Source organism: Anser brachyrhynchus (genome assembly GCF_964034855.1).
Source record: "Anser brachyrhynchus genome assembly, chromosome: 1".
In the NCBI taxonomy this organism is placed as follows: Eukaryota; Metazoa; Chordata; class Aves; order Anseriformes; family Anatidae; genus Anser; species Anser brachyrhynchus.
Window position 1 is genome coordinate 100,474,621 of NC_137694.1, and position 27,991 is coordinate 100,502,611.

The 27,991-nt window shown below is 52.8% G+C and overlaps 1 protein-coding gene across 9 annotated transcripts; it reads right to left on the minus strand.

The window, feature by feature from the left end:
- Nucleotides 1-4,845: 4,845 nt before the first annotated feature.
- GPR156 (G protein-coupled receptor 156) lies at nucleotides 4,846-27,876 on the minus strand. 9 transcript variants are annotated; one of them, XM_080572189.1, is made up of 11 exons: nucleotides 27,632-27,876; nucleotides 25,519-26,803; nucleotides 18,885-19,146; nucleotides 17,188-17,324; nucleotides 16,210-16,345; nucleotides 15,977-16,087; nucleotides 15,016-15,141; nucleotides 14,369-14,464; nucleotides 11,510-11,746; nucleotides 9,832-9,990; nucleotides 4,849-9,260 (listed from the first exon to the last, which is right to left on the minus strand). In XM_080572189.1, exons 3-11 carry the CDS (start codon nucleotides 18,999-19,001, stop codon nucleotides 8,049-8,051), a joined length of 2,331 nt encoding a protein of 776 aa, XP_080428315.1. In that variant the 5' UTR covers nucleotides 19,002-19,146; nucleotides 25,519-26,803; nucleotides 27,632-27,876; the 3' UTR covers nucleotides 4,849-8,048. The 9 variants fall into 9 exon arrangements, with proteins under 9 accessions (XP_080428321.1, XP_080428315.1, XP_080428318.1 ...); XM_080572192.1 differs by lacking the exon at nucleotides 25,519-26,803; XM_080572193.1 differs by lacking the exons at nucleotides 25,519-26,803; nucleotides 27,632-27,876 and adding an exon at nucleotides 27,544-27,561.
- Nucleotides 27,877-27,991: the final 115 nt, after the last annotated feature.

The following is a 27,991-nucleotide window of genomic DNA, read 5'->3' on the forward strand; positions in this document are numbered from 1 at the left end:
ACATGCCGTAGAAAACCAAATTAAGTTTTCAAAAATTGTTTTAATTCTAGCCTTCCCTAAGTCCTGAATTTTTGATTTTAGAGACTTTTTGGCACAGATTACAGCATGCTCCTTTTTAGGATCATGGTTGATTGGTTTGAAAACAAATTCAGCCTAGCAAGGATGCCATGATACGGACATCCACAGGCTCAAAAGCTTGTAAGTTAGATCCACCACTGGGACCTCTTGCAGGGACTGGCAGAGGCAGCCTTGGTCACTGTGCCCTCTCCAGCTGATCAGGGTAAGGGTGGCTGTAGGAAGAGGTCACTGTGCTGCTGGCCAGTCTTGGGGGCTCACTTGTCAAACCCACATGCTGGCAGCCGATGAGATGAGAGACTCAAGATGACTGAGTTTCCTACCAAACTCTGGTGAGCAACATATGCCAGCAGGAGCTTTTTATCTTTTTCTGTCCATGTTATCTCCTATCCTATTTTTCCCAGACACTACTCCCTACCTTATTTTTTGCCCAACAGCTGCTCCTAGCCCCTGAAACTTTGGTGGTTTAATCCCACGCTCCATTCTCACTCAGAAAATGAAGCTCCCCATCCTCCCTCCTCCACCCCAGTCACACCATCTCTCCCTCCTCCCCCAGATATTCCAGCTCCAGTCACAACAAGTTCTTCAAATGGATTTACCCTTTTCCTGCCGTGACTGGCTTTCACATCCACTTCTTCTGCCTTGTTGCTTCAGCACCAGCATGGTGATCACCACACAGCTGAGAGAAACACGGCTTTGCTCCCAGCTCAGTGCCCCATCCCAATGTGGGAACTGCAACAACTTGGAGGTGGAGCGTGCTTGGCTACCACCTGGAGAAAGCCCAGCAGCTGCACAGAGATGGAGCACATCTGGTCAGAGTGGACTTTCGAGGGATGATTTGGAGATGGCTTTTTGCCTGGTAAACACAAAGACTCATAAAAATGTCAAGAGACATAAAAGCTAGATTTCCAGTTTTTGTGGCATGAGGCAGGTGAAGTGTCTCAGACACCAAAAAAAAAAAAAAAAAAAAAAAAAGTAGAGGTGCTCAAAATGAAGAAAAATGCATCTTTGTTAGACTTGGTCTTGGGAATGTCCTGAATCACATTCACTTTAGCTCTTCCAGAACATTCTGCGTGAAAAATTTTGGTGTAATATTCAGATTTCAAGAAAATGATAAGCAAGTGAATCCAAGATATTTTTACAGGAAATGCAGCCTTAGTATTCATAGGGATGTTAGCTCTTAGATGATGCAATAATAAAGTATTTCACCTCCTTTCACTTTTGTTTTTCTCCTTTCCCTTCTCACCAATTATCAAAAATCTGCTAATTGCTTCATACTCCGAGCCTCTAACATTTCACTCTTCATTGGAGACCTTTTTGCTGCAGGACAAAGTCCTCATTATCTGGAACATTTCCTAAATTAATTGATTCCACTGGTTACTGCAGAGTCATAAAAACAGTGGTATTAAACTGGGGACAAAAGTCACAGGCAGAGGTAAAGTAGCAATACGCTTGAGCAGCTAAAGTGGTCTGAGCACCGTCCTTCCCAGCACAGTGTCATGGACTTCTATTAAAAAGATCGCTTTGTTTTGCAGAGATGATATTCAGGCTTATTAAATTAATTGATGTTATCTTGGGCTTGGGCACGCTTGCCAAATTGCTGAGAAATGTCACCAGATTTATCTTACAGGTGGAAATTCCTGTGCTCTATCCAACAGAAATGGCCTTCAGGAAGACAGCTATTGCTGCCTAAATGACATGAGCAAATCCATGTCTTATATCTGTTTTGGTCAGCCTAGCATTTCCTTTAAACTCTACAGGTAGATTGCAAACTTGCAAAAAACAAATGAGACAGTGGAAATTTTGCTGTAATGAAAGCGTGTCTCTCAATACTTCCAGACACGTTGCAGCAGAACAAAGCTGTGACCTGTTCTTTCATCTGCCACCCTAAGGGCAGGAAGATCTTTAAAAGTCAATGCCTCATTTCTGACTGTGCATTAGAGCAGCCTAGACTGGTCACAGAGGGAAATTATTTTCTAACATCCTGTTAAGAGACAAAAACTCAGTTGCTCAGCTTTCAGCCACACGGAGCTTGGCACCAATCTCGAAACCCAATGAACAATTTTTGAAACAATATTGTTCCTAGATTTCCAGCTGCACCGGAAGGTAGGTGGTCAGTGCAAAACCTACCTTATCTCCTGCTGCTTCTTCAAGGTTGATGGCTGTCTGGAACAGGAGGAGGACAGCCCAATTCTGCTAAGTAAATAGGCCCCTGCTGTGTCCAGCATAGAGGCATCGTCCCTCCTTGTAGGACAGTGCCCCCGAGCAGCCCAGGTTCTGATTACATAGCACTCATTTTTCCCAGGGGAAAGCTGCAAAAAGATTTTTTATTTTTTTAAGCACTTTAGCAGATTTATCTCACTTGCTTTTGGTGTTGTTTCTAATGTTGTCATTATCTAGAATTTCCACTTAGTGGTAGAAATCTTAGGCTTGTTTCAGCAGATGCTTGAATTTCTGATGGGGAGATGAATTCTTGGCTCTTCCTAATCTGTGATTGTCAAATTCCAATTAATTCCTGGTGTTGGGGGTGATTCCGAGAAATTGGTATGTTTCCTCTTTGTGTAAGGACACAAATATATGCAAGAGCAGGCACAGAAACATGACTTGATTCACTAAAACCAGCTGTTTGAACAAATCGTCCAAATACAGCAAATACTGGTTACTCAACTGCAACGTCAGTCTCCACTGCGAATACCCTGGTCTGCTGCTTGAACTGCTTCCCCATGGTCCCTGGCCTCTTACTCATGTTTTCCAGAGGATGTCTGGGATTTGCACTGAGGTCCAAGCCTTGCTGGCTAAGAAAGGCACCAGGGCTGGGAGCATCGGCTCTCATTTTCCTGTTCCTTGATTGATTGACCCATCTCTCAGGCCCTCCTTGTGAAGCACTCAAAGACTTTTTTTTGCAAATATATATTAAGAAAGCCTGAGTATATCTCAGGGAGGTGGCCTTGCATTCACTTGAATGACAGGTGAATGAGACAGTGGGAGAGAAGAGAGGCTGGGATTTTTCTCTCTGGGGTTAACGCAGCAGCCAGTTGAACAGGTGAGGCTCTTGACTCCCAAGCCTTCCCCAAGGGAAATTAGACTCCACGTCATCCTCAGGTACTCCTTGTCGTTGCTGGGTTTGTCTGCTTTAAAGGCTAAATTTGGATGCTCTCAAGCAGCTGTTCCTGGAGGCAGCGGGGGCTGAGAGGTTCTGCATCACAGGGTGGATTTCAGCCCAAAGGTTTCACACGGGGGCGTTAGGAGACATTAGGAGAACTAGGGAAAAGACCACTCCATCAGGGAGCTGCAAAAAATGGGTTACAGGAGCATGAGAGCATGACATATGTTTTTCTTACTGGTATGAAAAATGCTGTAATAGCAAGAAAATGAGCTGATACCCACAAAAGAATAACCCACCGTCAAATGAAAGATTCACCTGTCAGAGGAAAAGTCTTTATCCAGCACCTGTACTTGGGAACTGTTTGTAGAAACACAGCTGCTTTCAAACAAGGACTTGAATGTGCTGTAACTGCGTACAGCGTATCCTACTGCTCATGGATCTGCCTAGCAGCGCTGTAAATTCAAGGTGCGATTGCATCAGCTAATGCTATCCCTGCCGTTCTCTTTGGTTTGAAATACCGCCCTGCTCATTTGGGTTAGATAGGAGATGTAATTGCCTGGAAACCAGCACACACCTCCAGGAGGGTGCCCTGCTGGTTGTATTCACCTCGTTCAATAAAATGTGTGCGACATTCCTGCATTGAATCACATCATCGGGACACTCTGCGTGGTGTGCCTTCATTTTCACCTCCTGTGGGCACCTTGGTGGATACCGGGGGCTTCCTAAGGAACTGGGCTTCCTATGGATGTCCTAAGTGATGGGAAGCTCTGACAAGGAAAGGCTCGTCAGGGTTTCTGCACTGGCCAGGCACAGGTGCACCTCTCATCCTGCAGGAGATGTGCTGGGAGGAAACATCAGAACATGAGGGATGAACAGGCCTTGCCCTGTGAGCGTACTGAAGTACGGCTGGTAAACCCAGCACCCGATGAGTACTGGGAACCCCTGGCCTGTTGCAGGCTTTCAGAGAAAACATTCAGTTCCCTCTGACTCCCAGGATAGTTGCCTTTCCGATGTCCTGACTACCGATGAATATTTCTACTCATCTGCTTTTCGAGACTGTGGACTGAATCTAGCACTTCACAAACTCTTTCAAGTAGGCCTCGGAGGTCTTTTGTCCGAGTAGGCCAGTGATCCTGGGAAGAAAGGGCCACACTCTTCACCAGCACAAAAAGAGAGTAGGTTAAAGAAGGAAGAACAGCTCTTGACAAGAAGACAGCACTGGCATGAGAACAAGTAGATAAAAATAGGCTATGAAAAGACGTGGGCTGGAAATCACAAATAAGTTTCCTCCCCGTCAGAATGAGGTTCTGGAATAACCTGCCAAGAAAACTCCTAGTGACTCCCAGGATGGACTGTGATAAATTAACAAGGGGAACTTCATGACTCACTGCCTGTCATAGCCAGGGAATACGACGATGACTAGGAGATCCCTCCTAGCCCCGCATTCCTGCTGATATGATAACAGGAGTCTGTGTACGGTGCAGTAAATGCTGAATCACTGGGTACTTTTTATAGCTGGGTGCAAAGTATCTTGCAACCGTTCTGTCTGCAAGAACCTCCAGGGGAAAAAAAAAAAAAAAAAAGAAAAAGGAAAGAAAGAAAGAAAGAAAGAAAGAAAGAAAGAAAGAAAGAAAGAAAGAAAGAAAGAAAGAAAGAAAGAAAGAGAAAGAAAGAAAGAAAATGAAAGAAAATTAAAATAAAATAAAATAAAATAAAATAAAATAAAATAAAATAAAATAAAATAAAATAAATCCTTATGTAAAGGATAGCACCCTGGCAGCAAAAAACATAAAGCTGCAGATGCCTGAGACAGAAGGAGACCAGCTCAGCTAGAGGCGCCTCCACACAGGGGAGAGGTGGTAGTGTGGGCATGAAAGCGAGAGCCCTCACTGTGAGCACTGAGAGGTGCGTGCTTGGAGGTGAGCGTGCTCCAGAGGCTTTGATCCACAACTTTAATGCGGAAAGACACTTAACTTAGAGCTGTGTTTGCATGCCCCATGCACTCACCCTGCCATGTGTGTGGGGAGGTTGTTTCCACAGTGCACGGTCATAAAATATAGCAGGAAGTTATTTCACATCTACTGCTAGAACAGCCACATTTCTCCTACCTTCTCAGGACCCATAGCGTTTTTTTATTTTTGTTTTTATTATTATTTTTTTTTCTGTCCCCCAAGGACGAGACCACTTTCTGCAGCACAAGGCTGTGACCAGGGTGCAGTTTGCACTGATGCGTTTGGTGCCTCACAACTGGAGACCTAGAGCTTTGCAGCCCCAGCTTTAAGTGCAGACTTTGGGGTAACAGCAGCAGCTGGAGGAGTACCTAGAGGTAGAGGCCAAGGAGGAGGCACACGTGAAGAACTGGATAAGGTAAGAAAGAGACTGGCCAGGTATCTGGGCTCAGGAGAACAACGTTGCTCAGGAGAAGAGCAGTTCACTGCAGCCCTCATGGCTGTTGGGCTTTAGGACAACTCTTACAAAGCTTCTTCCAGACCTGTTAAGGTCCCATATTGATGTGGGCGCTCCCTCACCTCCCCAAAACCCGCAACCCACATCATCTAGAGACCCAGAGCCACCAACTGCTGCTCCCCACATTGCCACATCCCACAGCTAGCAATGCTCTTTCTTATCTCTGTGAACTGGGGAGAGGCCCTTCACAGGCCACCTGGGGAGCATCTCCTGTCGCACCGTACATGGCAGGGCTCAAGTACACTGTCTGAGGTGGCTTTGTCATCTCCTCCTATGAGCCTGTTTGCAGACAGTAGCTGGAATCCGGAGAGGTGCAGAGCCAGAAGGGAAAGAATGCGTTGGAGATGCAGCTCACAAAGCTGGAAACGTTCAGAGGACCTCATTGCTTGTATGGGATGTTGATACTACAGGACCCTCAGGTGAGAGACAGCTCTCTTTGAGCTATCTCTGTAGCCAACAGCAAGAAAATACAGATTGGGGCACTCATGGTCCTGCTGCCACAGCTCTCATGGTCTGCCTTTCTGCCATGGCAGAATGTGCACCCCCGTCCCTACAGCTGTTCACAAACCTTGGGTTCTGGGCAAAGCCCAAATTAAAACGCATTGAATCGCGTGGTGGGGAGAGAAGGGCTCCTCCAAAGGATGTACAAGGAGCTGCTGGGGAACCAAACACCTAATTTAGTGCCTGATGTCTAAAGATAAGGTGCAGGAATGCTCCTGTGTATGTGCAATGCCAGATGCAAAGTTCCCATAACGCTAATGACAATAAAAGGCAGCCCACCATCTCGCTGTTCTCTCCTCTCACGTGCAGGCAGCCTGGTCCACTACGTGGTGCTCTGGCTCTTCCCACCTGGATCCAACGCGTGCTCCTTGCTAGGCACAGGACGAGGCTGGAGCCGGGAGCTGCCTAAAGCACCAGTGAGTGCTCGTGTGCACACACGTGTGCATGTATGCACGGTGTCAGCCCTCTGTGTGTACATGGAAAGTATGTTTCCCCCTGGCATGTGGCTTTCCTTTGTGGCTGCTCATGACCCGACAGAGCAAAGAAATTGCCCCAAATTCCAATGAAGAGTTTCCATACAAACCATCGGTTCAAAGTCCTCCACAGGATCTTTCTGCCTTCACTAGAAGACTTTAAGTTAATTTTTATATCAGTTGCTTCCAGATGGCTTAGCGTTCGATCGTTCCCCATGACCACCCTGCCATCTCTCCTGGCCCCAGAGCAAACTCTAACCATGCTTAAGGAGGACAGAAGACCCCCTCACATCCCACCCTCAGGGGGACCCGCAGCAGGCAGAGCCCCCTTCTTGCCATATCCCACCTGGTAGGCACCAAACCCCAGGACACCAAACCCCACTGCTTTGCCCACCTCCTCTGCAGGGGAAGCAGTGGTGGTCGGGAACGGGTGGCAGCCCCAGCCCTTTGCCCACCACCTGCCTGCTGTGGTTAGCATCCATCCGGCCCCAAAGCTGGGGAAGGGGACACCTGTGCCCCCAGGACGTGGGATTTGGGAATTGGGATCACCCTTTGGAGAGTTTCCGTACTGGGAACAATGAGGGGCTGTGGGGATATTGTTCTTCTTAAGGTGATTGGGTTTGGCGATTTGCCCTAGGAATGCAGGATTCAGCAAATCCGGAGAAGAAGTGCTGGGGAAGAAAAGGCGGTGCTGGTGAGGGGATACAACAGTGAGATACTTGACCTTCATAAAGGATAGTGAGAGGGATGTGCATCGTTCAAAGCTGGGTTGGGGGTGCCTCCGTTACCATCCCTTTCAGCAAAGGCATCCTGCCTCCAAAGGGGTCTCCGTGGGCTGGGCTTCAGGTTTCAGAGCCCCTCGCTTCTCCTGTGAAGGCAGCTACACGCTTGAAATGCCTCCACAAACATCCCAACGATAGCGGGCACACCGCTTTTACTGCTTTGATATTTCTCAGACAAAAAAATTAAACAGACTGTATTAATTTAAACAAACCTAAAACATTCCAGGCTACTTCATCCACCACAAAGGCATACGGAAGGGCACACAAGCTGCAGGAAAAAAAAAAAAGAGAGAGAGAGAGAGAGAGAGAAACCTTTTCAGATCCTCTTTAAGATTGCTTGCTTGTCCTTTCCTTCAGCGCCAACCTGAGTCTAACCTACGACTGTGCAACCGAGCTGCACAAAACGCAAGGCCACCTCCAAAGATGTCACCTTTGGACTCCACGCTCATGCTTCAGACACTACCAAGCCTCACCAGAGTCTCCATCGTGCCCTCAGCTGTGAGGCCGTGGCTTTGCCATGGCTGCAAGTGCTCCTGCTGTCTCCATCCCAGAGGGATGCATTTATTTTGCATCACCGTGTTTTCTTTCACAGAGCGTGCTTTGGGAGGAAGGGGGCACTCGCCTTTGGGACGGGGGTGCTCACGGTCACACAAACGTGGGTTTCAGATCTTCTTTGAAGTTCACAACAGGCTGAGCCCTGCCCTGGGGCTCCAGCCAGCATCCTGCAGCCCCACCGGGCTCCGTGTCCGTGTCCGTGCTGCTGCTGCTGCTGCCCAGGGAGCCGCGGGGGCTGTGCAGGCAGGCCTGGCAGCAGGGCCGGTGGCAGCAGGGAAACATCTCCTCGGAGCTGCTGCTGGAGTCCGAGTCCGGGTAATGGTACAGCGAGTGCAGGGCGGGACGAGCTGGCATCCCCGGGGCACCCCGCTGCCGCCAGTCCCACGGGGAAGCATCGTGGTGAATTTCTGGGCCCGTGCCACTCGCCTCCCAGCCCTGGGGCTCCGGCCATCCCTCGGTGGGGATGGATAGAGAGGATGGTGCTGGGTAACGGAGCCCTCTGTCAGCTCCCTCGCCTTCCCTCCCCATGGCGAGGCGTGCTGGCTCCCCACGGCCCCGTGTGCCCAGCCTGCTGACCGCCGAGCTGGCCGCACACCGGGGGCGAGGGGATGGGGACATGGGGAAGCCGGCAGAGGCAGGGGGCAGCGGGACATGCCGCCGCCGCCTCGTCAGGTAGGGGCTGAGGGGATTGCGGGCGGCTGGGTACCCCTCCTGCGCTCCCCACATCCCTGCCCCACGTGCAGGGAAGGCCGGGCTGCAGGTCCTGCCGTCCAGGCTCAGATCTTGCAAGATTTCCTGCAGCTTCTCGCTGCTTACGTAGCTGACCTTGGGGGGATGCTCTCTGGATGCAGTAGCTGAGACGTCCTGGCCAGGTTCCAGAGGATGCCCCTTCCCTGCAAGCATCCCATGTTCCTGGGCATCTTTTGGGCTGCATTCAGCGTTGTCCCCCACATCAAAAAGCAGCACCGGAGAGCAATCAGGCTCCTCTGGCAGCACGTGCTCATGGCTCACACATTTCCAGAGATCCTGAGCATCACCACTAAAAGGCACCAGACTGTGTGGTGATGCATGCAGCAACTGAGGAGGCTGCTGCCCGTCCTGCTCTGGATCCAGGGGGCAGCAGTCCCCAGGCACATCCCCACCGGCCGCAGCGCAGCCACGCCGCTCACCATGCCACCCCGTGCTCCGGGTGCAGGGAGCCAGCACCGCGGGGTCGCAGCCGCCCTCCGCAGACATCAGCCTCATCAGCTTCTCCTTGGCGTTGTTCACTTGCTCCTGCAGGCTCTCGATCACGGCGTTTTTCTGCATTGAACACACAAACGTGTCAAGCACGGGTAGGTAAACGCTGAGGATTCAAAAGTGGACGGGGCAAAAAATGAGTCGCCCTTCTCTGTGCAGAGAGGAGCTCTGAGACAGCCTGCAAGAGCCAGCTGGGACCTCCTCCTCCCCAGTGCACCCTAGAGCCCTCAGGCGTGGGGGACAGTGGCTCCCCGCGTGCAGGTGAGGGAGCAGGGGCTGGGGGCTTTCCTGAGAGGCTGCAGCTCCCCTCTAAATTCACCTTATATTTGACCAGGCTGTGGAAACCAGGCTTTTCTGCTCTCTTCCTTCCACTTATATATATATATAATATATATATGTATTTATATATATATATTTTTAAATCAGGCCATCTGTTTTATGCCCAAATTTTGGCACTTCAGGATGAGGATGCAAAATGACAGGACAAAACCAATCAGCTCTTCCCCTCCAGATGGGGGACAGGGGTGTAGCAAAGGGCTGCCCACCCCACCAAGCCTTGGCACACAAAGGGCAGGGCGCGAAGAGGCCACTGAGACCCCATGGCCACGGCATCAGGGCCGGCAGAGCCCCCTACCTCCGTCAGCAGCCGCTTCATGGAGTTTTTCTCCCCTATCAGCTGGTAGAGCTGCTCCTCGCTGTACACCGAGTGGCAGCTCCTGCTCGGGCTGGTGAAATATTTTGCCATGTGGCTCAGGGTTTGGCTTTCTTCTTCAAAGGCCTTCCACTGCCTGAGCTGCGGGGCACAAGGAGCTGTTACTGGCACGGTGCGTGCGGAGGGAGGCAGCTGCCGCTCGGGGAGAAGGAGACAAAGGGACAGAGCGAGGGAGACAAAGGCGGGGTGTGACGGATGAGCGCAGGGACAGGCAGCCAGGGAGGTGGCGAAGCAGTGCTCTGAGCATCCCACATGTCTGAACCCTGCCCGGTCCCTGGCTTGGCTTTTAACACAGAGAGAGCTGTGCTGCAACCTTCAAGCGTGCTGTACAAGCCCCCTCCCCTTCCCCTGACTCTGTAACAAAGAGAGCATCACACACGCTGCCTAGTCCCCGAATCGTTGGTGACGAGGCGTAAACCAGCAGCACTTAATATCTGTTTTCTTGTCTCTCGTCTTGCACAGCCCGGCTCCCGCTGCTCATCGATCTCAGAAGAGCAATAGAAGAGCAAGACCATTAGGAAAAACAAGCCGATGAATTAAAAGATTCAAGTTAAATAAAATGCTCAAGGCCCCCAGGCTACACGGAGGAAGAGCAGAGGCAGAAGGCAGGATGGACTGGTGCAGCGCAGCTCGGCTGCTTCTCCGTCCCCGCTCAGGGATCACCAGCGGGCTTGGTGCTCGCCCCAGGAGGGCTCCCAAGAGCTGGTAATCCACTGGGTTGGGACCCTGTGGTTACACCAACCAACCCCAGAAGGATTGCCAAGGTGGGCAGGGACCTCTGGAGATCATCTTGTCCCCCCCAGTCAGACAGGAGTGGGCTGCCCGTGGATGCATACAGCTGGGTTGTGAGCATCCCTCCACAGGGAGACACCATAGCCTCTCTGGGAAATCTGTGCCATTGTCTGACCACCTTCACAGCAAGAAAAAATAAAAAAATAAAAAAAAAAAACACCACCCTTTTTCTGATGTTTAAACAAAATTTCCTGTGTTTCAGACTGTGTCCGTTGTCTCCTGTCCCATCACTGGACACCACTGAGAAGAGCCTGGCTCCCCCTTCCCTCCTCCTCCCCATCAGGTGTTTATGCATGTGGGTGAGATCCCCCGAGACCTCTCTTGCACAGATCTGCTCTTTCCTCTGTTTCACCTCTTCCTCCTTTCCTCACCTCATTTCCTTGAGCCCTAACATTCCTCCAAACATAAATCTGAGTAAACAACTGCTTCCTCTCGCTGTGACAATGGGAGCGTTTTTCTCACTAACGTCACGGTCAGATGCACCGGGCTCCTCCTGGAGGACGTGGGAAGCAGAAGAGCCGAGCTGGGTCACAAAAGGCTTCCTTAAAGCACCGCTGAGTTTCCTCCTTTGAGAGTGCACGTGGGGTATGAGGTGAGGACACGGGGGACCTGCCGAGGGCTGTGGGCAAAAAAACTCAGCCCTCGGAGATTCAAGGGACTTGCTTGGGGAAGCAGAGCCACCGGGTTTTGGAGGATGAGCTGTGCAGGTGAGCCCAAATATTTGGGGAAAGCAGCAGGAAATACAAGTGTTAAACCCCAAAAACATGCCTGTTTCCAGGCTGGTCTCTGTACAGAGCTGGCAGCGTACCTGCGGGACGAAGATGAAGCAGTTGATCGTAGTCGTACACACAAAGATGCCCCCGGAGGTGAAACCAAACAGCAAGTTGTGCCAAGCGCGGAAGAAACGGTGAACTAAGAAGACGGCACCGGCCACCAGGAAAATGAGGTTGACCCCCACGACGAGCGTCAGGGACTGGTTGACCGGCGGGGAGCTGACGTTGTCGGTCAGGCCGGCCAGGTACGTCCCGTAGAGCAGCAGGACGCTCTGCAAGCAGAAGACGAGGCCTGCCTTCAGAAGAGAGATTGGCAGAGCGGGGATAATTACAGCCTGACACTCGGTGCCATCCTAATTAATGCCCTTTGATCTCTCGTGTGGCGGGCGCTGTGCAGCGCGGTGAGAGCCCAGCAGGCCGCTGCAGGCCGGGGGATGCTTTGTCAGCAGCAGCGGGGTGGGAGGGCAGGGCTGGTGGCACTGGCAGGACCTGCGGGGTGCCAGGCCATGCCACGGGGCAGGGCACGGCCAGGAGAGGCAGGGAGAGGAGGGAAAGCTTCCTCTGTGGTGGAGCAGGAACGGCAGAGATGGAGGGGAGAGGAAAATCCCCGCGGGGACACGGTGGTGGTGGGACATACTGCAACAACACACCTCTGACGGGGCAGAAAGGAGGCTCAGAAGGGCATTCAGAAGGAAAAAGCAAGACAGAAAAAGCAGGGGGTTAGGCTGGAGGGAAGAGGATGTCCTTGCTGCCTCTTCAAATAGAAATCCAGGAAACTCCCTGGTTCAATTCTTTCCCCTTCCCCGCTTCCTGCCTGACGCCAGCGGCAGTGGAAGGGGCTGAAGAAGGGCTCTGCACACAGCTATCCTCTCCCCAGGTCTCACTCCCAGGCAACATCGAGTATTTTTTGCCCTCCTCTGTTAGCACAGGTCGTGGTCTGCTTTCAGGGTCCTTTGAAAATGCCATCTAACAAATTCCCTGCTCATGCAAGGACCCAAATACTGGGCACACGACTCCTACATAATCCCTGCACTACCTAGCAAGTGCAGCTGTCGGCCTTTTACTACTAAAAAATATAAAATTGTTATTTGGGCATCAGGCAGTCCTTTTTTACGACCAGTGGCACATGTTTTGTAGACCCTTCTGGACCCCTCTGTGCAGTGGCTGCTTGCTGACCACTGCGGGGGTTATGGGCTGAGGGTTATGGGCTGGAGGGACTCTCTGACAGGCAGGGGAGGCTCACATCCTTGGACACTGCCAAGACTCCCGACTTAAGAGCACCGTGAGTTCTCATGGGAGAACGGCAATAGTGAGACCTAGGAACTAAGCTGACACCCAGATCTGCTCCATAGGGTCTGCGCAGGATAACCACATTCACCTACAAACACAGGGCCCAAAGGCAAGCCAAGTCCTAAGCGAGAAAATAACAGCACCAAAGTCCCGTTTAATATTCATGTAGTCTACTGGAGACACAGACAAAAACACTGCCAGCTGGTAAATTAGGACTTTAAATAAGCACAGGACTTAGTTTTGTTGTTGTTTTGAATCTTGAGCAGAGGCCTGTACTCCTAATTCAATGGATGACCTTGGCAAGCCATTTCTGTCCGTTGCTCCGTGCCAGTAAAACCAGGATAATGCACTGAGTGGCTTCACAAGGAGCTGAGCACAGTAACGCCTTGGAAAATAAGAAGTGTGATGTACACGCAGAGACAGAGCCTACTCTCACATTAGTGTAAATCCAGATTAACTCCAGAGAAACCACTAAAGCAATACCTCTGTGACACCCGGTAGATAGGATCAGGGTCAGGTTCAAGGCAATGCTAATGAGGAGTACCTGTGACTGGGAATGTTTTGTTGTGAATGAGAGGAACAAAAAGAGTTTGGAGGAGCTGCAGGCAAAAGCATTACTCGTCTAAGCCCTGAAGAAACCTAACACAAACTGTGGACAAAGTCAGGGATGGAGATGTAGCACCAAAAGTGGCTGCCCAGGGAAGGTCTGAAATCCCCAGCACCAAAGGTCTTTTGAGGACAGACTAGGCTAATGCCTTTAAAATGAAGTGGAGGGGAGAGAAGGACTTGGCAGTGTCCTGAGGTCTCTTTCTGCTCTTATTCCTATGGTTCTTGGTAGATGGTCAATGACTATTACATTACGGTGAGTCAGAAAGGAACTGCTTGTGTTGCATGCGGGGACAGAGCCATTTGCAAAGGAAGGCTGTGATCTCACAAGGTTCATCAAAATCAGCTTGCTGAAATGCTTCCAACCTCTGCCAACCCAGAGACACATGAGACCACGGATAATTACAGCTATAATTATACCTATATAGTTACATCAGTATAACTAACTCTTCTGGAATATGAATGGCCACATACAACGTTACGCCAGTGAAAGTGTATTTCAGTGGTAAAATTAAGCTGATAAACATCCTGTGAAGGTAGACACCACGCACTTGTCGTCAGCACCTCCTTGATTTGAAGTCAGACGACTCAGGGTCTGAGCTGCACAGTGCATCACTGGGGCAGACGCTGAACTGAAGCTTCATGGAAAAAGTGAGCTTTGGAAAACATTAAGACACAAGTTTTAAGGAAGGAGATAGATGAGGCACGGGTGGTTACAGGCCAAGAACTGGAGAGAGAGCACGTGCATAGTGTGTGCAGAAGAGACAGTGGGGCAGGGAGAAACTGGCTAACAGGGCTTTTACAAGGGAATGCAAGAAAACATCAAGATGAGAAGAAATAGAGTTGGGAGGCTTTCAAGATGAACCGGAGCAGTTGGGACCTGCAATGCACATGTAGCTCAGGAGAGCAGAGAAACTACAAATGCTGCTAAACAGTTATGGCTGTGAGACTGGGAGGAGGTGAGATACAACACAATAATCAATAGAGAGGTTACGTACCTTAAACCCTAAAATGAGAACGAGCCAAAGATCGGAATAAAGAGATGCACAGGACTGCATCCGGCTCACTGAACAGGTCATGCCTTTCTCTGTCGCCTAGGAGGCAATGGGAAGGCAGAAGTGAAGGCTGCTGCCCCTGTCTGGGAGCAGGGACAGACCGATGGGCGACAGGTCTACAAATCCGAGCAGGTCTCCTCTGTAAACTCCTAAAGGGAAATGCCAAACCTGGTGCTGCTGGGGCGGGCAGTTAAATCATGAATATTTTGGTATTCTGCTTGCAGTGGGGCTGGTTAAGCCTTTTTCTAAAGCATCTGTGGATGCCATGGTCCTCTTCTGTGCCACCCAGATGACCTGCACACACTGGTCAAGACCATTCACTAGACCCCACTGCTTGGCCAGCCGAAGCTCTGCAAACAGATATCCCCTTCCTGGTTGGGGTGCATGGACCTGGAAATCTTGCAGCTGAACCCCATCTCTGAAATAGGCCACAGACAAAGCCAACCTGGAGAACCCCAAAGGCTTTTTGGCTTTTCTGTCTGTCTTGTTTTTAAACAGCACCTCCAAAAGCCTGACCATCCACCAGCATTGCTCCCAGAGATCAGACAGGACACAGCATAGTGCTGCACCACCTCTCCTCATCCCTTTACCCGCACTGAGACGCTGAGGCTTCGGAAACACTGGACCGGATCAGAGAAGACCCACGTCAAGAGCAATACAGCGTCTGCCAACACCAACACTGCCACCATCGCCAGCAACTGGAGGTCTTTGATAATCTGCAAACACGCAGGAAGTGTTACAGTCAGTGGTAAATGGGCACCAGCAACCTCCATTCCCCTGGGTCTCATTCTAGTTGTCTCTTCCAAGGGATGTGTTCAACCTAATACTTCCCCCTGGAGCGGAGTCCAACAGCTTACCTACAGCCCATCACCTACATCTCTGCCTCCAGCTCCCAGGCTCTTGGAGACCCAACCAGGCTTGGGACCAGGTATGAGCCCTCCCTGACTGCATGGCTAGCTGGTAAATGCCATGGCAGGAAATGGCACTTCCAGAAAAAGAGTATCATCCATTACACCCGTATCACAAACAGAGAGAAAAAAGGTGGAGGTGGAAAAAAAAAAAAAAAAAAAAGCTGATAGGATTATCATTTCATGAGATTAACACAGAGTTTGGTGCCTAAGGAATGGGAGTCCTCGCTGCAAAACCTCACATCTCACCTCCCTTTTTTTCACTGTTGGAAAGTGGCCCCATAAAGCTGTAAGCACACTTTTGTATGCACAAATGTATATAGTGGCTCGCATTTCCCTCCCAGCTGCCCTATCCCCTTCCTCCAGCACTGTGGGGGAGCACCCAGTGCTCCCACCACACAGAAGATCCGACGCACCTGGGCTGGCCCTCTTCCAGACACCCTTGAGGACACCTGGTTTTGCTCATCCCACACCAACCGCACATAAACGAGGAGCCCCAACCCAGCTAGGTGTGCAGCCAGACCTCTGCCTGAGGTATCCAGTTGCATGTGCACCATCCCAGTTACTCGCCGGGCTTATCAGCCATTCCAGACTGGTTTGGGACTGTCTGGTGTCTGTCCTGCTCTGGGGGCTGGCTACTCACCACCCGCTTGTCCGGCACCCGCTGGGTGAACACCTTGTAGAGCCGCCAGCTCTTCCCCAGGACAGGGCCCAGCACCAGGGAGGTCCCCACGCACAGCAGGCAGAGCCGCACCTGCGGGACGAGGTGGAAATGGGGGCACTGGGGGTAAGGAGGCCAGGAGGTGATGCACCCGTTGCTCCCACCCGTGTCCACACACGTACATGTGTGTTAAGACACAGCCGTGCCCCGCTCACCTGGATAAGCGTTTCCACCGAGTGTCTGGACGGCAGGCTCTGCTCCTGAATCCCAAAGAGGTAAGCACTAGTGTAAGTCAAGCCACTGCCCAGCAGGGTCACAACGTTCAGATTGGGGCTGGACATCTTCACGATCCTCCGGGAGACAAAGCAGGGAAGGCGGTGACGGTTACTGAGCGCGGTGGCCTGGCAGCACCGGGGCAAGGCCCCGTTGCAGGGACGGAGGTGGCCACAGGGGATGGTCCCTGGCCCCATACTTTAAATCGTAGTCCTTTTGCCATACCCTGACACTCCCGGCAGGCAGCAGGACCTCCACCCCGAGCGCAGGCTCAAACACAGGAAGCTGCCATTAACATTCAGGTTCTGGTTTCCCCCCCCATAACTTTACCCATAACAACTGTGTTCAGGAAGGGGGGAATCATTTCCTTTCAGGGCCCTTGAGCTCTTCCCTGGCTCTTGCTACCTCCAAAGCCACACAGAGCCTGGAGACCAACCTGTCTCTCCTCCTCCCTGCCTTCCTCCCCGTGCCCCAGCCCCGGTGGACAGCACCCACCAGCTCGCCCTCTGTGCTGCTCGCACAAACAGGCCTCCTCTGTGCCTCCAGGTTCAGCAGGCAGCCCAGCTGCAGTGCAAGTAAATAACGCATGTTCCTTACAGTTTCTCTCTGAGGATGTCCTTGGGGGGCCTAAATAATTTAGTAACCAATTAAGACGGCCACCAAACTCAACACTGCTCTGATGAAACCAGGAGTGGCCCCATAGCAGCAGGGAAACAGGCATGCTGTTGAGAGCACGGTGGCTTTGCTCCTGGAGCTGTGCTCCTCTAATGATGCTCTCAAGACCATGGGGCAGAGGGGAAAGCAGCTCTTTTTCTCCTCACCCCTGCTGATGGTTTGTTAAGTAGCACCTTTGAGATGACACCATGCGCTGCTTCTCCAGCCATGAGAAGCCACGGCAGCCCCTTCACGCACATCCTTACCTGTTTTTCCTGAAGCGAATCGTGAAGACCAGAAAGAAGAGGGCTAGCAGGACTCCTCCGGTCAGGAACGTCCACACGACGCCCAGGAGAGCAGCAGAGAAAGACGGGGAGCTCTTCCCGCTGCGGTCAGAAGACGTCTGAGGAAGGCAAAAGGGGTGAGGAGGAAGAGGACACTTCTGGGGCTCCCAGCGAAGGAGGTCTCTACACTGCCATGATTGTTCAGCCAGAAAGGACATGAAACAGCATCTCTCAAACCTCTCTCCCTGAGCAGACACCCCTGCCTGAGACCAAGACCTGCCAGCAGGGCTAATGAGAGGTGTGTAGACAGGACACACTCTGCCACACTTCTTTGGGAAGAAGGGTAGGGCACCCTTTGCTAGCCATCCCCACCTTTATCCCCATCTTGCAACAACACACCCAGCTAGGCTCCGTCTGTCTCCCAGCTCTAACTAAAACTAACTTGGTCCTAGGTAGACATCAGCTGAAGAGGGTTCAGGGCAGCTCCATGTCACCGCCACGCAGCCAGGGACAGTCTGTGGGACCCCAGCTCTAGGCAGCTCAAGAGCTTTTGGGGTGCAGCATGAGATGGCACCATGCTGGGCCCAGGGCTGCTTGGTAATGAAAAATCTCGGCCAGGAAAGAAAGACAGCCAAGAGCAGAGCACAGGGATCCCTGGGGAGACGTTCTCCTGCCACCTGCCACCTGCTGCCCACCTCATCTTCCCCCTCCCTATCTCCCAGGTGGGGTGGCACCGGTCTTTTGGCTCTCCAACAAAGGAAGACCACACCAAATGGTGCAGGTGGTCAAGCAGGTTGCTCATCCTCACCTCGCACCAGGATTTGCTGCACAAAAAACCCCATCGTGCTGCACAAATGAGGGCCACCTCCCACCACGCTTGAAAAATCCCACTTCACTCCCAGCTGCATCCACCAGCAGCATCTTTCCACCTCTGGCTGCTGCTGAAAGCATTGCTGCAACTTCTTCTTGGGAACTTCTCAGGGAAGAGAAGCACACTGTGGTTTCCACTTTCCCTTTGCAAACACACACACGCCACACACCGACCGCTGTATTTCCCCAGCCATCAGTGGTCTGCGACTACGTGAAGTTGATGGAGCACTTCATCTGCTGCTGAGCAGAGTAAATCCCGGCCCTAGCAGGTGGAATATTAATTGTAGCAAAGCTGCCAGGGCCCGGGGAGCCAAGCAGCTTATGGTCTTCTAATTAAACACCCGCATTCGTGCAGAGCCCAGCAGAGACTGAGGCGGCCGAGCCCCGCTGCTCCCTCCAGCAGCCTCACGTGGAGCCAAGCGCAAGCACGCGCATCCATCCCTGTGTCGCTTCTGCTGGCCTGGTGCTGGGGGCAGGTGCCATTTATTACAGATGATGGCTTTTAATTAAATGCTGCTCTGTTAATATTTGAAAAGCCCTTTGAAGTGCCAGGGGTTGGGAAAGGCCAGGGGCAGAGAAGGGCATCCCAGGCCCGCTCCTAAGCAGCTCTGAGGCTGGGAGCGCTGTCATGGTTGCATCCTCGCCTTCTGGCCACCCACTGAGCGCCAGGCTCTTTTTGGAGGCCATCCCAGGAGAGGACAGCATGTGGCCTCTGGCTGGGGGGCACCGCTTCGCTGCCATGCCCCTGTGCCCCTCTCCATCCCTTTACCCAAATCCCCTTCCACGGAGGAACCCTCTTGCTCCCCCACCTCCGTACGTACGACTGTGATGGTGCAGAGCTCCCGCAGCGTCCTCTGCTGCTGCTCCTGACTGCCGAAACCGGGGTTGCCATCGCAGAGGTCGGAGCAGTTGAATCCCGGCTCCATAGCACATCCTCAGCCTTCATCCAGAGCCGGGCCGGGGAGCGGTCACCTCCCCGCGTCCCTCGGGGCGTCTCCGCCACGCGGCGACTCAGCGCGGGGCGCAGGTCCTCACGCAGCACAGTGGCATCCCGTCACCCTTCGGGGCACCCTGCAGACCAACACACGGCGGGGTCACAGCAGCCACCGGACCCCCGCCGCAGAGACAAAGCCGGGCACGTGCCCGTCCTGGCACCCTGGCACCCGTGCGCTCCCCCCGCGTGCCACCGTTGCCTCCGCTCCCCTTGTTGTACCTCTTTTTGGTGAGGTTTTTAGTAGGCTTCATTACCATTTTAGACATGAGGTCATACTTATCCTCAAGCATCCCAACCCAATTACCATTGTCACCGGTTTTAATTAGCTTCCAATACACGGCCTTAAGCAAGGCTCCCACCGCTAGGAGCTGGAGAGGACGTGCGAAAGCTCCCTCCGTGACTGCTGGTAATGACAGGTGGGGGCAAAATATTTATCCGAGCATCCCCCTGGGGCTGACCCCAGCAGATGAAGCCCTGTGCACCCCCAAAACGCCACCCCACTGATGCTGGGCTTCGTGCCTCCTCAGAAGCATTACACAGACCAGAAGCCCCTTCTTAGGAAAAGCTGCCGTCATTACGTGCGCAAAGAAAGGCTAAATTAAGAGGAAGCGTGGTCCTCAGGACCTGCTCTGTAACTTGCTCTGCTTCACCTGGGGTAATCAAGACCCAAGTGCCAGAGATGCTGCAGGCATCCTTCTTGGCTCCTGTGAGCTGATGTCCAGCTTTAGAGAAGCCGCTTACAAGTCCCAGCCCCAGCACATCGGGGTCAGCACTCATCCGAAATCAGAAGAATCTCCCCGGGAAGCTGCCCCCTGGGAACGCTGGCACGCGATTACGCAAACGGCTCCCGCGCAATTTTGATAAAAAAAAGCTGGCCGCCGAGGACAATTAGCGCTCATTAGCATGCGATAAAGCAAGCCGTAGCACGGATATTGCCAAAACGCAACAGGCGCTTCCCCTCCAGCTCCTGTCTCTAATTAGGGCCGGCTGAAAGGTCCTGCTGCAGGATGCCTCGGCGACCCCAAGCACGACCCGGTGGCCACCTCTCCTCACGGCCTGGAGCAGAAGGAACCACAGGGCACCACGGGACTGCGGTTCCTGACACGTGCTCTGCTCACCTTGCTCCTCCTGCCCCTCGCTCCCCACAGCCCCATATCCACCAGGCTGGTAGATCACAGTGACCAACTTTTGGCCACGGCCGAGCATCGGCGTGCAGGTGGACGTGACCCAACAAGCCTGAAGTTGGTAGGAAACGAGCGGCTGGACGGCACGCAAAAAAAATTAGCGCCACCACCTTCTAGCGTAGAAAGGAAGCAGTGGTTGTTAAAAACATTTGGATGCGGGCAATTTGCATTCGCCTCAGTGTCTTCAGGTCTGGAAGTCTGTTTCTTTAGATCCTCCAAGACCCGAGATTATTTGTCTGGCAATGCTGAGCAGCTGTATACTAAAGCATAAGAATCCCGCAAAAAACACAGTGATGTCTAAATGCAAATCTTGACTCTCTCAAAGTTTCTTCTTGCCTTCGTATCCTTTCTGAAAAAGCAGAGGAAAAAAAGAAAACTTAAAGAAGCTGAAAAATTGATGCAAAAACGCATGAGCCCAGAGCAGGCAGAATGAACGTTTCACCCCGACCGATTCTTTTTGATCCAGCTTTGAAGGAGAGACTTCTTCCCCCCAAAAATGAGGCGATGTCACAGCTCAGTGAATCAAAAGGTGGAAAACTGAAGAAGTCAATTTGCAGACAAAAGCACAATTACATTCAGAAGCGTGACGTTTTTCGGAAGCCCTGCAATCCTGTTTGGCCATATCGGCCTTGACAGAAACGGCGCAGGCACCGCTCTGCAGCGGGAGGGATGCTGGAGAAGGACCTTTGTGGGGAAGAGCTGCGCGAGGAGATGCCTGCATGGCCAGCCACCTCCTGAGCATCTACTGCATGCCAGAGGACACAACAGGGCAGCATGGCATGTGGAGCTGAGCCCCTCCTGCCTGCTCACCCATGGAGCTGCTGCCACCACTGATGGGAGATGGGGTTCTGCCGGTGGGGACAGTCCCGTCTAGACGTGATGCCAACCCCACACTTAAACCATCGAGTTGTCCAAGAACTATTCCAGCAGGATGAACACACAAGATGGGGTTTTGCAATTCAGAAAACGCTGGCTCTTCCGAGAAGGTTTGCGCTGTTCCCTTCTGCTGTTCTTGCCCAACAAGATCCCTTCTTGTTTGACCTGAGAAACCTGCAGCATTGCCAACCCCAAGGCGATCAAAAAAAAATCACAAGCTAGGCTTACCGCAACGCCCCCCCAACACAGCTATGTAAAAATCTCCAGTTAAAACACACAGGGTATCTGAAGCTTATTTTTAATTTATATTTAAAACTTCAGCATCTAAGTTTTCACGCTTTCCCCTGCAAACACTTACAAAGAAAGGAAAGCCAAGAAGCTCGGGCCATCATGCAGCCCTAAAATGTGGGTTACAAAGCCTCAGTCCCTGGTAGCTCCTACATCATGTCTTCTTCCCACCCAGACACAAGGTGCTGCAGTGGGCAGTGTCCCCAGCCATGTCCCCTCTGTGGTCACCTCCAGGCTATGCTGATAAGCGTTGGCACCTTGCTGCACACAGAGGTGGGAGACGCTGGACAAGCTGCTCCCTTCTGCGAGCACACAGGGAGCTGGCTGGGTGGCTCTGAAACCTGAAATTTAGTCTTTACTGAAGCCAGTTGCAATTTTGAGGCATCCTTCCCCTTTCTGATAGCATCTCCCAAGCTGACGGAGGCAATTGTTTCTGAATGCTGATCTTGCTGATCACCCCAGGGCTGTGTGTCTGCCGGACACGTAGCTCTGCCACCGGTCTTTCTCTCTCCCCCTGGCTTTCCCATGCACCCATTATCCACCCACGACTGTAAAACGGTCCTGCGTGCATTCACATCCACCTTCCAGATGCGGAAGCACTGCTTGCAGTTGTTGAGGCATAAAGTTTTTTCAACGGAGGTTAAATACCTGCCCCGCTCTTTTCGGTTCTTTGGTATCCATCCCGAATTTAAAGAAACCTCTATGCAAAATAAATAAATAAATAAAATTAAATTTTAATTTTTTTTTTTGAAGCTCCACATGGTCCTGCGAGGAGTTGACTCGTCAGTCTCCCACTTGGGAGCTGATAAGGTTTTTATCGCTCTCACCTTAATTGCTGTACAGCGATGGGCACGCGAGAGGCAGAGGCGGACGGACGGACTTTCAGACTGGAGATGCTCAGAGGAAGGAAAACCGCCTTTTCCCAGGCCGTTTCCACCATTTCAACGCCGCTGCTTCCCGCTCTGCCCCCAGCAGTGCTCTGAGGCATGGCCCAGCCCCGAGCAGCTCCGCAGGTGGCTGTAGCCACCGGCTCCATCAGCTCCCTGCCTCCGAGGTGCTCGCACCGGCCCGGCTGCAACATGCTCGGCAGCTTGGCGGGGAGGCGCAGCCTGCAATTTTCCCCCTCGTTACTGTACCGGGTAACAAAGGCCGATCATTTAGGGTGCTGATTTACAAGAGCGATCTAGGCTGTGGTTGAGGTGTGTATGGCTTAATTAAAATAGAGGTTCGCTCCTCGCTGAAGCCGTTCGCGGCTGAGCTGTCGAGCGCAGGGGACGAAGAGGCCGCGGAGGGGATATGTTCATAAAGCTACATTTCAGGTGGAGGCCGTGCCCTCGAGAGCTCTCCATTTCAGGAGCTGGCAGAGAGGCACGGCTGCTCTTTCGTGCAACCAGACACCGGCCCCTCGCAGCCTCCCGAGCCCCAACACACCTGTGCCTTCGCAGGCTGGGCTGGGACGGCAGCGCTGCAAAGGCAGACCACCACAAACCCAGGGAGGGCTGCTAACCCTAAAAAGCCCAACATCACTTATATTTGTATTTTTTTCCCCCCTTTTAAATCTTTGGAAACCAGGCGACAGGCCGTGTCCCTGAAAGAGGAGGCAGAACGGTCTACGGTGACTTGGTTCTGGATATTTCCCCCCTGGGAGCGAGGCCGGGGCCAAGGCTGTGGGAGCTGGAGGAGCTGCCCCCGGCTCGCCCCGCTGAAGGAGATGAACGCCCCGGTCCCTCGCTCTGCTGGGCGAAGCAGCCGCCCCACGCAGGGCCAGGGCCACGCGGGTTGCCACGAGGCTCGCCTCGTCCGCAGCGCCCTGGCACCGAGTGGGTGAGGCGATGCCGTGAGGCCGGCACACGAAGGACACGACACGTAAAAGAGATGCCGGCTGCAACTCAACACTGGCTGCGTCTGGGCGACGGCTGCTCGTTACCAGGGATCCAGTTTCCCAGGTCTCCTCCGAGCAGCTGTGGGGCAGTGGAAAACCCAGGTCTTGGCTCCAGCAACCCCCAGAAGAGCCCAGACGGGGCGAAACGCACTGGCCCTGGCGGGCATCCCACCCTGAGCAAACGGTGCGGGAGCGTGGCATCCCCACAGCCCCTCTGTGTTGGCAACCTTTCCTCCCCCTGCTCCTTCCAGCCAGCCTGAAGCACCGCGGCTTGCTCGGGGACCCGCAGTTCCCCGGCTGCGGGCTGACCGGCCCCGCGTCCCGCAAGCACGCAAAGCGTCCCCGCAGCCCCCCGGGGGCCGGCAGCACCGGGGCAGGGGCAGGGCAGCGGGGGCTCGGCCTCTCCCCCCCGACCACCCCGAGGAAAGCCCCCGGACCCACCTGAAAGCGCCCGACCCGCTCTCCCGGCACGGCTGGGCACGGTTCAGCACGGTTCAGCACGGCTCGGCACGGCTCGGAGGCGGGCTGCGGGGAGGGGCCGGGGCTGCCGCGCTCCTCCCGCCCGGCTCGGCTCGGCTCGGCTCCTCCAAGCCCAAAAACCGGCCGGGGATGGCGAGCGAGGCCCCGTGGCCAGCAGTAGCCGGGGGATCTCCCTGCGTGCCCCCCGACGGCCCCGCTGCCCGCTCTCAGCATCCCCCCGCCGCCCCTTGCCCTCCTCCGTGTCCCCCAGCCTCATTAACTTCTCGGCCTCTGCCCGCTCCGTTTTACCACTTTTCTTCCCCGGCTTCTTTCGCCAAAATCTCGGCTCCGCTGCCAGCACCAAAGTTTCCGTCCCAGCCCGGAGCACGGTGCCAGGCGCCGCTGGAAAGCGCTGCTTGCGGACAGGCGCTGGGCCACGCAGGTTTTCTCTCTCCGTGCGCTTCTGTTTACCTCATTAGCTGCCTCCGCCAGGCCTTGGCATGAACCGTGCTAATTTTTTCACTCCTGCTGCTTCCCAAACCCGCAGAGCTGTGGACTGGGCACGGCCTCGGTCTGCACAGGAGCGGGGAGGTTTGTAGGGCCCGGCGGTGCCGCTCAGTGCTGTCCTAAGTGCAGGGACCCGTCAGTTCCCCAGCCTGCAAGGAGCTCTGTCAGGTCCCCAGCACCCAAATCGTGGCCACCAGCCCCAGCAGCACCTCCCACCCCTCCAAAAAAAACCCCTTGGAAATCTTTGGTAGACCCAGGCGCTCTGCTTAGACCCTGCCCAGACCCAGTGGTCTGAAAGCCGGGGACCCCAACGTTGGTTAACGCTGTGTTACGGCCCCAAAAGTGGCACCGTGATTTGCAGAGCATTCCCAGCTCACAGTGGCTAAAACAAGAGCCTGCAGTCTCCCCGTGCCTCTGGAAATCCGGTCACTTCTCAGGCATGCAGACTGGATTTACCAATCCGGTCTCCGCCTCCGTAAAACCGGGATGATGAACTGAAATGTCTCACGGAGGGAGGAGAGCACGAACCTGACTGTTCGCACAGGAACAGGAGGTCAGTGCGTTATTTCTGGTTCCTCTCCTTCCTAACAGAAAGCGCTCGGCCTGTCGCGGTGACTCATACTTAATAATAACGAACTCCTCATAAGCAGTGATAATAGGAAATCTGCGCTTTGTGCACGTTTCGGCTTCACTCCTCCGTTTAGCTCTCAAAATCAAAGCTCTGGAGCAGGGACGTTTCTGCTGCCACTCACCTCGTCTCTCACTCCTTGCCCAACAGAAGCAGGACCTCGCCTCCTCCAGCTCTGCAGCCACCCACGGTCTGGGTGCTGTCACAGAGGCCGTGGTGGTGGCACCCAAGGTCACCCATTTTTCTTGTGTTTTTCTCCAGCTGTTTTCCACGCCTCGGCCTGGCTCATTCTCCATCCTCTTTTAAATATCTCGTGGAAAAGTGAGACTGTGGAGCTACCCGGGGGTGTTTCAGTGCCTGATACAAAAGATAAGTCACCTCTTCACGTCTCCCCTGGTTCTTCACCCCCAGCACCTCACCCACTCTTCCTCCCTCTGCGCACCTTTTTACCTACCGTGCTCCCTGGAGCCTTCCTGTCACCAAGGCACAGCACCTCCTTCTGGTGACGTGACCCATCCTGTTTGCTCCAAGGTGTGCCCAACAATGATTTCATATTTACTTTAAGATGACAGTTTTAAAAAGTTGGCCTTGAGCTGATTTTTGTGCAACGAGACCCCCTACTTACCAGCCACCATCCAGCAGGACCTCTCAGGCAAGTTGCAGAGTTTCAGCCCATTTATCCCACATGGGATTTCCATCCCCAAGAGCTCACACTCAGAGTGCTGCACAGGACGGAATTAAAACCAGCCTCTGTTTTAACTATGGCTTTTGGTCATCTGCTGAACTCTTCACAAGCTACCCAATTTTCAGACAAATTTCACCAAGTTTCCTACAGGATGAACCGCACTTTTTATTTTCTTCGGTTTTGGGAAAGTTACTCTCTTTGAAAAGCCAAATTCCTATCCGACTACCTATGATTGTCCTGACTTTGCTGATGTTGATTGCAATCAGGCAACTAACTGCTTCTGGGGCCGTGACGAACTCTTTATCCACCACGATGAAATGTGAAAGGTGTGTGCCGGATGGATACCTCCTCCGTGGGGAAATTATAATCCAGCACCCTTAGAAACTCTCAAGAGGCTTCGCTGTGGCCTGCAGGCAGTCTCTACAGATGTGTCCCAGAATTAAATTCTCTATGCAAATACCGTTTTCTTTTCACACATGGCAAATAAGCCTGTAGAGAGACATCCATCCTGGGCCTCGTTTGACGAGGCAGTCAGTTGTCCTCGCAGGCATGCATGGAGTACTCCCTCTTGGGCTTTACTAATTAGCACGCTGATCTACATACAGTCTGCTCTGAATTACCTGTAGCTCTAAAACAGGTAACGTTGCCATTAACATAAAGCACCACCTTTATCTCTTTCACTTGCTATCTCCTTTCTCAGCATGCGGCAGCCAGCGATTGTAACGTCTCAGCTGAAGAAAGCATTTGGCCACGCTTAGGCAACACCAGTTTTGTGCTGTTTATTCTCATAAGTGAGATTTTTTTTTTCCCCACTTTTTCCTCTTACTGCCTAAGTTTCTTATTCTGGAATTTAAATGATTAGTTTCTTCTTTTCACATACTCATCCCACTTAGTCCATGGCCCCTCGAGTTTAAATTGTAGAGGTTTTTGCCCATTAGAAGACCCTCTTGGTGGGGTTAGTTGAAAATTTCCTTCTGTTTCCAGCCAGTCTCCAGTCCAAGGGCCTGGGTGCTGGACCTTGGGCAGCTCCATCCCCATGGACCAGGGCTGAGTGAACCACAGAGCGCAGCCTCTCCGCAAACACCAGCCGTGGGTTTCACCTCCAGGAGCTCCTGTCTTCTCCTTCCAGCTCACAGGAACAGGACCTTGGAGGTGGTCACTTGGACGTTCTCCTTCTCTGAGGTTCCCAAAACCTCAAACACTCCCTTGTTATTGCCACACCGTCCTGTTGGGTGTGCAACATTTCAGAAATTGTCTCATAGCAGAAGCTGCCCACTATAATTGTGTGCCTTGTTAAGGCACCTGGGGACGTGTGGACCACTCTTGCAAACTGAGCCTAAGAGCTACACTCGGGGCAGTTCCCCGCTGCTTGCTGCATTCCTCCCAGCACATCCTGGAAGACTGTCCATTCAGCTGGTCAGTCTCTGCCAGGAAAGGTTAGCTGAGGACAGCAGCATGGACTAGGTCACCTCTTGACATGTCCATTCTTACCTATCCTCTATGTTGCTGTGAATTGCTTTAGGATGCCTTTTTAACTCACTCCTGCCATAGCAAAACATTAGGCCAGTTTGTGCTGCCCCATCCAGGGCAAGGGAAGGACACAGCACTGCATCATCTGAGACTGGAAGTAATCTCTCAGAAAGATGATCCCACAGCCTGCATTTGGTTGACGTGGGTCCCACCATTGCTAGGCGAACATGCCAAGACCTTAGGAGTGCTCCAGGTGAGGAAAGGACTAAGCAAAAGTGGTGAGAAACAGAGGAATCCAGGGGAAAACTTTTAAGGACAGGGTAGAAGAAAAGTACCTACTAGTGACACAAGACTTACATCCTCTTGTAAGCAGAAGCCATGGCACTTAAAGAAGCCCAAGGCAGGAATATCAGCTGCAGCATGGTTTCCACCATGCCCAGAACTCAAGCTCACTCCCACCAGTGGAAACTGGTTTGCTAGCAACACCCTGCTCACCCTGCCTGTTTCCTATGCAAAGTAATCCGAGATTCACCCGACAGGAGGTCAGAAAGTTACAGGAGGCTTGGGCCCAAGACGTCACCACCTTGCAGCCACGGTTCGGCAATTTCCCCACAAGAAATGAGCTGGTGCTTGCAGTGGAACAGCCGGTGTGCTTTAGCTGCCCCCGTCCCTTCTGCTCCTCCTGTTAAAAGCAGGACGATGAGAGTGTTAAAAACTCTCTGAAGACTTTCTGCATATTGCCAGTGGTAGGAATCAGCCTGTCTGCAGATGGGGCAGAGGGGCTGGGTCTGCCGCAAATGTAGGGCAGCTGGCTGGAGCTCTATCAGATGTGGGACGGAGGCCTGTTGGTTTCCCACACCCTTTCCTAATTATTATTTTCTGGGGAAGGCACCAGGAGGAACACAGGAGATTAAGAATTAGGTACCACGTCAGGTGAAAGAGA